This window comes from Camellia sinensis, chromosome 8 (assembly GCF_055761805.1).
Source record: "Camellia sinensis isolate YWXY chromosome 8, ASM5576180v1, whole genome shotgun sequence".
Lineage (NCBI taxonomy): Eukaryota > Viridiplantae > Streptophyta > Magnoliopsida > Ericales > Theaceae > Camellia > Camellia sinensis.
The window spans coordinates 161,018,337-161,029,085 of NC_138968.1; the positions used below are offsets into that span (position 1 = coordinate 161,018,337).

Below are 10,749 nucleotides of genomic sequence, written 5' to 3' on the forward strand. Positions count from 1 at the left end.
CAAACTCAATGAACAGATTTAGTCACAAAATCATCACCACCATCACCATCACCTCACTATTACAGCAAAATTACAACTATTATAACAACAACAATAGCATGCGTTCGTACTCTTTAACTAATCATCATTCATCATGTTCCTTAATCACCTAATATAATACCACACCTACCTACCTTTTCCACCAATTACAATATCATGAAAATCACGTGTACATATTGCGAGACCACTGAATAATTACTTAACAACAATATATATATCGTAATAAATGGAAACACTGCTGAAATTTATATGTAATAAGATGTAGAATTATACAATACACATATATTTATGAGATATGATTGGGGGTGGAGTTGTACAAGAAATCAAAAGAACTCATGGAGGACATGTTTAATGACAAAGTCGGAGATGATATTGTTGGTCTTCTCGGTAGGATGAAAAGAGTCCCAGAATACATATTTATTAGCGTCAGTGCAGGTGAATGGGTTGAGTCGATCGCACATGTATCCCATCTCGAACATCCCAGTCGCACAGCACGCTACCGATGCTACGTCAAACCCTGTTTTTAATATTACACACACAAATTTATTAGAGCAGAGCAGGGCCACACCAAAAAAATTAATGTAAAGCTTTTAAAATCACTGACAGTTTTATTGGAAAGAGAGAATAAAAATTGACTCAACATTATGCCCATGCTTGCTTCGAAATTTTTTACATAATGAGATATAAATACAAGAGAAAAGACACATGTATGTCATATTTTGAGCAAAATTTTCTCTGTACTTGAATTTATTCAGTTTGATTTCACCATATTGTAATTTGAAATAACTTAAAAGTTATGATTAGTTTCAATAAAAAAGATACATTTTGACCGTTTAATTTCATCTTATTTAAATTACAACTAATTTTTTTTTTTTTTTTGAACGAAAAAAAAAGAAGATTCTGTGGGGGCATCACGACATCCGCAGGCCCAGGCCCCGGGATAGCCGGTTGCCGGCCTGATTTAACCCAACCCATAGGAAACGACCTACCACCAAGGCACCAGTGGAGCACATCAACCGCCCCAGTCACGGACAAGCTACGACCGAAGTACAGCGCGAGGTCGCAGAAGCGAGTCCCTTGAAAATCTAGGAATTTCGCGCCCCCCAAAAATCGAACTTGACTCATGGCTGTGGGAAGGCAATGCCTTCACCACTGGGCCACCACCCTCGGTGGTAAATTACAACTAATTAAAAACAATTTTTTTAACAAGTGTTCAAAAAGCTACATTTTTCTTTTTGTCTTTAACAATTTTTTTTTATTTATTTTTTAGCTCTTTGCAATTTAGAAGATCTAAAAAATTTTTAAAAAATAAAAAAATTCATAAAAGACCAAAAAATAATCCAAACATTACCTAAACTTTGCCAATAAATTAAAAACAATTTTTTTTTTAGCTTTTGTCAAAAAGGCATTAACTTTATCATAAATATATATATATATATATATATTTGTCAAACAAACTATTATTTTATGAGTCTTATTAATTTACAGATATGTGATTTCATGATGTAATAAAGATGGTGAGCTCTAATATTAGAATTTTAAAGAGAGTTTTAGTGATGTAGTAAGAAGTGGAGTTCACATGTGATGTGATGTGTGTACTTATATTTTTATTTTTGATTTTTTTTTTCTTACCACATCACTAAATCTCTTTTTAAAACTTTAAAATCAGAACTCTCTATTACTGATACAATTTTATATATATATATATATATATATATATATTTTAATGTCTCGGAAACATCCCCCATAGAATAATAATGGAAGCAATAAATTGAGTATAGGAAATAGGGTCACTGTAAACATAGGATGGAGCAGTAGTAACAAAAATGTTAAAGGAGTAATTATTGGACCTTTCTAGCGTATAATCACGTGGGGTTATAATCGGCGGAGAATGTGAAATTCATAAACATAAAAAAGATAAAAACATGAAGGAAGATAATATATGATAGATGTGACGGGAATACTTAACAATTTTTCGATGTTAAAGTGGATATGATGAGTTTAATCCAAAGATATGTGATTTCATGATGTAAAAATGCTAGAAATTTTAAAAATTTTATTAAAAATTTTATCAAATGTTTCGCATGGATGTGGGATTCACATGGGACCCACATTGTGTGAGTCTCACACTCATATAAGATATTTGATAAAACTTTTAATAGAATATTTAGGGTCTTTAATATTACTTTTTCATTCATGATGTATACAAATTTATGCCTCCGTTTGGGAAGTGAGTTGATTTTTTGGCTTTTTGGCTTTTTTGGCTATTTTAGCATGGGCTAAAAAGCTTGGTTTGGGAAGGACTTTTTGGCTTTTTTGACTTTTTTTGTGAGAGAAGAATGTAATGATTATAGGTTGGATGTGATGTTTTGTTTGTTATGGCTAAAATAGCCTATTTTATTTTTTGTGGCTAAAATAACTAAAAAAGTCTGAAAAAGCCCTTGCCAAACACAGGCATATATGTCAATTTTTTTTTTTTTTTTTTAGCGTCTCGGAAACACACACCATAGAATAATAATGGAAGCAATAAATTGAGTATAGGAAATAGGATCACTGTATACATAGGATGGACCTTTCCGATGTATCCAAAAAAAAGTAAACATAGGATGGAGGTGTAGGTTTAACAAAAATGTTAAAGGAGTAATTACTGGACCTTTCTAGCATATAATCACGTGGTGTTGTAATTAGTGAAAAATATAAAATTCATAAACATAAAAAGATGAAGAAAAAAAAGTTAAGGATCATAAAAAAAAAAATTTATGAAAATGATCATGAAAGATTTGTAATTTTTGAATTATTTTAATTAGTGTGTCGTGTTTTATAAAGATAAAATATGAAGAAACATAATATATAATAATTAATAAAGAGTATAATCACGTGACATTTTAGGAATACATAACAATTTTTCAATTTTAAAGTGGATATGATGAGTTTAAGGTGTTATTTAGTGTAATTTATTATAAGTTAAAATTAATAATCAAAAAATAAAAATTAAAAACATATCTTCTCTAATTTCTAAATAATTAATTTTTTTCAATTTATTTAAATTATTTTTATTTAAAAAATTATAAATAAAAATTACACCAAACAATCTGATATAAATTTTTAAATTAAAATAAGTTATAATCGCTACAATAATCACGCCAAGCACTCTTAATTCTCATCAGTGGTTCAACCAGGTACCGTACGCCCACTGTTCTAGAATTACATGCGTGTTAAGGCAAGAAAAAAAATAGCCTAATTTAAGTTAAAATAGTTAATAAGATAAAATATCATATCAAACCCATAATCATTTCATTTTTTCTCTCACAAACATCACATTCAACCACAAAAAAATCTAATTATCTTCCCAAATACAAAAATTTTAGCCTACTTATTGCCTACTTCAAGAAAATAAATCATATTTTTTTTCACAAAATAATTATTTAGGTCACATGATCTCTCTACTTTTATACAAATATTTTCATAATAAACAAAAAGACCAATTTATAAGTAATACCTAAAATAACCCTTAATTAATCTACTAAAGATTATTATAATATTCAATGGACCCAATATTTGGTTTCATATTATATAGTACCAACTAGCATCAACAAGCCAACTATATTATTTCGTTAAAAAATGTTGAAAAATTTACATAAATTATTAAATAATTTACACAATATTGTATAAAATATTTAATAATTTATTTGTATCTCTAATATTGCTTTATTGACATTGTCATATTAATCAGTACAATAAGTTTTAAAAAAACCATATGTGTAGAACGTAACTCAATAAATATTAATTGAAGTCACGGACAAAAAGAAAAGAGTAATGTTAATTTTCATACACAAAAAAAATATATATATATATATATATTATAAAAAAAATGCATGATTCAAATTTATTTTAGGTGTGAGTCCTATACTATAAGAGTTGAATCTGAACCTCATAATATTTTCTTCAACAATAAGTCTAAATGCACTATGGCATAGTTTGGGAAGTTGGTTTTGGTGAGTTAGGGGCTAAAATAACCACAAAAAATAAAATAGACTATTTTAGTCACAAAAAATAAAACATCAAATCCAACCCATAATCATTACACTCCTCTCTCACAAAAAAAATCAAAAAAGTCAAAAAATCAAAAAGTTTTTCCTAAATCAGGCTTTTTAGTTCCAGGCTAAAATAGCCAAAAAGCTAAAAAGCTAACCCACTTCCCAAACGGAGGCATAAGATCAAATATATAATATCGAGACATCTGTGTCCTTTAACATTGTTGTTCTTTTTTTTGTAATATTTTTGTATGCATGTGAGTTTTTGATTCCTAATATTATTGAGAGAAAAAACCGTTGTTAGCAATCACAAAAAGTAACTCGTAAAGTAATGAAAAATGAAATCTATAATGTGTTGCAAGGATAAATTTATGGGCACAATTCATTTCCTATCACTTTTCGAGTTACTTTTTCTGATTTCGTAACATTTAGGATGACAAAACTCACCATATGCAGAAGGTTTCCTCAGGATTCGGAGGAAAATGTAGTAAGGATCTGAAAGCACCACTTTGATCCCAGGAAGCTCCTTGTTCAGCCTTCCCACCAACACATTCAACTTCCCATTAAAATTCATAGCCACCACATTGTAACTCTCAACACACTGTCCTCCATTCCCACCAAAAAAATTTGTAGTTCTCTCCAATGGCAAACACCCCATCGGCGGCAGCCCGCCGAGGGAGATTTTCCGGGCTCCAAGCCCGTACAATTCCTTGACAAAACTTTCGGCGATCCCGACCAGAAAATTCTGGTACTGGTCGATGTTGTACCGGGATCGCCGGCCCGGAAGAGTGTAGTAGTTTTCCAGGAAGTCATTTGTTCCCATGCTTGTTAGGTACAGAGCTTCACTGATTATTGTGTTGGCCGTCTTGACTCCTAGATAGGCTCTCAGTTTTTTCTGGTATTCCTTGTAGTATTCCAGTTCTTTCCATAGAGGTATCACAGACTGCAAGGAAAAACAATGCACTGATATTACATATTCAAAAAAAATTTGTAATGAATTTTATTTAGAAATATCATAGTGGAACAAATTCATTTTATGCAACAATCTTACACATACATCAATTTAATATCAACCATTTTTTTTTATATTATTATTATTATTTTTACTTTCTGAATAAATTTCTCGATAAAATTAACTGCAAACTATGAGCGCATGCATAGTACTTTATTTTTGTACGTGCGTAGCAGGCAACTCAATGTGATTATGTGAGCAACTTTTGTTTGGTTTCCTTAATGGATTCGACTGTGATATTTTTTAGTAATAAATTTAAATATACAGAAGACTAAATATAGAATGAGACGCATATGTATTACAAAGAATGGGCTCACATGGGACTCATCCTTTGTAAAACATATATATCGTATTGTGTGTTTAATCTTTTATATTATTAACATTATTCTTTTTTAGATCATAACATGTAAATCATTTATGAAAAAAATACGTTGATATGATACTTTCACATGTCTAAAAAAAAAATTAAATGATCAAATTTTCAAATAATGATTTTGCTGTTCATTTTTTTCATACAAATGCCAAAAAATGCCATAATTATAGTTATCGATTTAACTTAAAAATTTTCATAAATAATCTACATACTATTATCTAAAAAACAAATCATAAAGACAGAGCGTGAATCTGCACAACACAGTTTAATCCATCGACTAATTTGGAGAGAACTTGGGCCCTCATTATAAATGGATATGATACATAATAAATTTGTATAACTAAAATTTGTACGCAGTGGTTAGTGGTTGAGGGACGGGGCATCTGAAATTTGACTATAACTAGCCATAAAGTTCAAACTTCATGATATGCGTAATTTACACGCGATTGTACGCATTAAATAAAAGTTAAAATTTCTTTTTAACCGGCGTCTCAACCCGTGTATTTCAATTAATTTTAAGGATGAATCACATTAAAGTTTATTTTAGAAAGTTGATTAAAAATAAGTTTTTGTCTTTTTAATTTTTTTTGAGTTATATTATAATCTCTCTACTTTTTTACGTTTTTTTAAAAAAATAAATAAAAATAAAATAAAAAATCAACTTTTAATTTATTTCTCAAATCTTATTTTTAAGGTGATAGTGGACATTAGGGCTGCTCGTGAATTGGATTGGGGATTGAGAGAGATTAATTCCCGTCACTGAAGAAAGATTAATTCTCATCCTGTCACTTAGTTAGCCAATATAGGTTAAAATCTGATTTTAAATTTTTTTTTTAAATATGCAAAAAAATAAAAAGATGATATAATTAAAAAAAAAAAACTAAAAAGTCAATCAATTGACTTTTAACCTAATTCTCAAAATAAACCAAATTGAGTGGATCATATGAATTGACATTTTTTTGAACTATTTTTCAATAATTCTTTGTTATTAGGGAATGAATACGTGCTCTAGTGCAAGTGAAACAGTGAATTTACTTGTACAGGGCACAAAACCCACCCACTTGCATCTCTATATTTTGTAATTATTTTAAACTTTTCGCATTGTTTTACAATAAATAATGGTACACAAAGAAAATATTTATACAGAACAATATGACTTTTTATGTTCTATTTTATTTTCAATTAAAATATTTATTATTTTTTTTATAATTTTAGAAAGGAGTAATTACACCTCAATGGAAATTTTTTTTAAAAAAATTACATATTCATAAAAAAGTTTGTAATTTCAATTATTAATAATTATAAAATTTCTCATTAATTTGTAATTATTTTTTTAAAATTTCATTGATGTGATATTTCTCCTTTTAAAAATGAACAATACTTAAGAATACAAAATATTTTATCAAAAAAATTACTAAATTCTTACATGGATGTAGATCCCATTAGTGGAACCTACACCTTTGGTAATTTACTTTGTAAAATATAAAAAATCTCTAACATTTTTTGTTTAAAAATATCAAATGACAGATCATTTACATGGGGTGTCTCTACAGCTAGCATATACACAAACATGGTTAATAGTTTCATCAAGGTTAAACATGTGCAGTGCATAAGAGCAGTACTTTTTTTTGTTTTGTTTTTTATCAGACATAAGAGAAGTACTTGTAATGTCATATATACAAACATAGGCAAGTGAACATTGATTATGGGGTGACTTACTAGCACATCAGAAGTTGAATTGTCATAGCCAGTACCAGCAGAGGCAAAGCAAACTCCAGCAGCAAAGTCTGAAATATTATACATTGGGTCCAAATAGGCAGGCACATAAGGCCTCAGCCCAAAAGCCTCCGCTATAAAATCCGGCGGAATCCGACCATTTGAGAACCTTCCGGTTGCTCGGCCGCCGAAAAAATCCCGACCATACGGCGCAAAATTGCTCTTAAGAACGGTGGAAAGCTGGTTGTTGTTACCAGCGTCGACAGAGGAGTCTCCGAACACAATCACCGCCGGAACTTTTGCTCCGGCGGTAGTTGTGGTAGCGGCAGCGGCGGCAGCTGCTAGGATGAGAAGTTGAACCCAAATGAGCCATGGTGTGTACTTGTATGCCATGTTCTTTAATTTGCAGTCTTATTAGCTAGGACTTTGAGGTTGGAGCTGGTTTGGGAATGGGGCTATTGGTATATAAATATTGGTAGAGGGGGGTTCTAGAAATGGAGGGGGGTTGAGGGGATGAGGTTTGTTGTTGGGTATCATTAATGGTAATTGTCACTCAAGTCTAGTTAATTATGCATGTGGATGCCATGCAGGGTCAGTTAGGAGGGAGGTTTTGTTGTAGTAATGAGAGCTTCGCCTCCGTTTGGGAAGTGGGTTGGATTTTTAGTTTTTTGATTATTTTAATCTGGGGTTAAAATGTTTAATTTGGGAAGAATTTTTTAACTTTTTAACTTTTTTAACTTTTTTTTTTGTGAGAGAGGAGTATAATGATTATGGGTTGGATTTGATGTTTTGTTTTTTTGGGTAAAATAGCCTATTTTATTTTTTATAGCTATTTTAACCCCTAACCCACCAAAACTAACTTCCCAAACTATGCCTAAATGGTGGATAGTCGGAGATTTTGTGTGTTTAAATTTCCCTATTTTTTTATTTCAAAATAATATATAAGTCTATTTTTTAAATTTAATGATGTGTAAATTATAAAAAATAAGAGAAAGCGAGTTATTATTAATTACCATATCATTGAATTAGTGGAATTTTATTGACAAAAAATAAAAAAGTTACTAACCCAAACATATAGATCCAATTTTTCCTCAAAAAAATTATGTGGTTGAGATTAATTAGTACATTGTAGGGTTCATGGCTTGAATAAATCTGAACCACAAGTTAATGATTCTTGATAAATTTTTGGGAAAAAAAGTTGGGATTGCAGTATTGCTGGACAAAAAATTTCATTCCTAAATTTCAAATAGTTGGTAGTGTTTTGCAATAAAAATTAGAAACAGAGAATCTAATGTCTAAATGGACAAAGGATCAATTCATGACTAGCCGTTGTCACTGTTTATTTGAAATTTAATTTCAAAATTAATCCAAGCCTTAAGAGATGATAATGTCGCAATTCAATCGTTTGGTTTCATGCTAAACAAAGTACATGGAGTAGAACACCAAACTGTCCTTTTCAAAGTATAAATATCATTAAACCAAAAATGTATATTTGTGACATTTACACCAACATAATTCTTATGGCATTTGTTGGTCGGTTTTTGTTTCAATCCTCATTATATTTGTTTAATTTTTGGTTTATAAAAATAATTCAAATATGTCTTATAATTAAGGGGACGATAATGTTATGATTCAATTTGTTAATTCCATGGCAAAATATAGAACATGAAATAAAAATAAAAAATATCTTTGTGCGAGTATATAGCATTAAATAAATAAACCTATTGAGGGACATCACCATAAACCTTAATCCTAAATATTTGGAGATGGATAAAGTCATATTCTTGATTAAATGTAATGTAATCAAGCTTTGTCTTTTCACACTTCCAATTTCAATTTTAGAGCCGGTTTGAAGAGTGATTTTTTAAAATATTTTTTTGATTTTTGATTAAAATATAAGATGAAAAAAATCAAATATGTTTAGGAATGATATTTTAGATTTTTTCACAAAAACATGTAACAAGTAGAGTGAATGAGAATAAAACTTTTGATTTTTTATATGAGTTGGAAAACTCTTTGTTCTAGATAAATCTATCTGGATTTTGCTAAGTGGTGTATTTGTATGGGGAAAGTTGTATTGGTATAAGTGTGAGATCCATATATAATTGAATCTGAACCATAAATTAATGTTTCTAGATAAAATTTGAAATAAAAATCTTAAATTCATAGTATTATTAGTAACTAAAATAGTTATTGCGGAGCAACCCTAATTAGTCATCATAAAAGTGAACTAACTAAACTATGTTGCAAAATTAGCATTGGTTTATCAACATATAAATTAGAGCAATTTTTTTAGGGGCGAGTTTCTCTCCACTCTTTCATTGAACTGGAGAGGTGTTGTCCAGCCATGTGAGTTCACTTTTGGATCCCATTTCGATTATCTGAATCGTTCATATTTTGGGATTCGTCGAGTATATTATCCTTACAAAAAATTAAGTTTATCAGATAATGGCAACTACGTGTTTGGATCAGTTTTGTATTATGTATTTAAAAAAATGGATAGTAAGAAAAAAATGTTTATACAAAATTGATTCGAACACGTATTTTCCGTTATTCGATCGACTTAATTTTTTCCAAAAATGATATACTTGACGAATCTTAAAATATAAACAATGCAAATTATTAAAGCGAAACCCAAAAATCGACTCAATAGATCGGACTGAACTATCTAATCCGATGAAAAATCAAAAACACTCAAATCTCTTTTTTTTAAGCCATCCGATGAAAGACTGGAGACACTCAAATCCCTTTTTGTTAAGCCAAAAATTTATGATAAGGACAGCCTTTTCCAAGACATAGGTCTTAATAGGAGTGTAAAAATGGCTCATGGCCTGTGGGCAGTTCGAAACCCGCCCGTGACCCGAGATAGGCTTGAGCCCAGTTCGAGACCCTTGGGCCAAGGCTTAGACCATTATTTTGAAGTCTAGGCCGCCCGAGGTCCAGTGTTTTTTTTAGTGAAAAATAATAAAATTTTAGTAGAAAAAATTAAAAAAAACAAAAAAAATTGTTCAAGCCCGCCCCAAGCTCTAGCGTAGGCCCAGACCCACCGGCCCGCCCAATGTCCAAATACGCCCTGAGCCTGGGTCTAATTTTTTGACCCGTAGACCCAACCAGCAAACCCGAATTTTGGCGGGAGCCCGCAAGGCCCGACATGAACTGCCCGGGCTTAGCCAAGGCCAAATTTACACCCCTTTTTTTAAGTTTTAAAATTCTTGCAAGATCCAAAAATAAATAAACAAATAGAGCAATCTTGAATGTTATGTGCGATGATAACTTTAATGTTGTGCTTGGTTAAAAAATTTGAGAAAAGATTTAAAAAATAAAATAAAAAATATAAGTAAAATGTGAATAAAATATATTTATATTTCACATATTTTTATATATATTTTTTTCTTCTATTTTTAAATTCCTTTTTAAATTTTCTAACTAAACACATCGTAAACATATTGGTGAAAACACTTGTTTGGGTAAGTGGAAAATGGTTTAGAACTTTTTTTTAAGTGGAAAGGTCACTTCCTTTCGTACAAGTTAGTAGGGTTTGATTCTTGAGGAATACTACTTATGAGCACCATTTT

General features: G+C 30.4%; 1 protein-coding gene across 1 annotated transcript; it reads right to left on the minus strand.

Moving 5' to 3' along the window:
• Positions 1 to 258: 258 nt before the first annotated feature.
• On the minus strand, positions 259 to 7,622 carry LOC145797268 (GDSL esterase/lipase At2g04570-like). The gene is made up of 3 exons (XM_082883983.1): positions 7,178 to 7,622; positions 4,521 to 5,016; positions 259 to 556 (listed from the first exon to the last, which is right to left on the minus strand). The coding sequence occupies exons 1-3, from the start codon at positions 7,565 to 7,567 to the stop codon at positions 363 to 365; spliced, it is 1,080 nt and encodes a 359-aa protein (XP_082740109.1). The 5' UTR covers positions 7,568 to 7,622; the 3' UTR covers positions 259 to 362.
• Between the last annotated feature and the right edge of the window lie 3,127 nt (positions 7,623 to 10,749).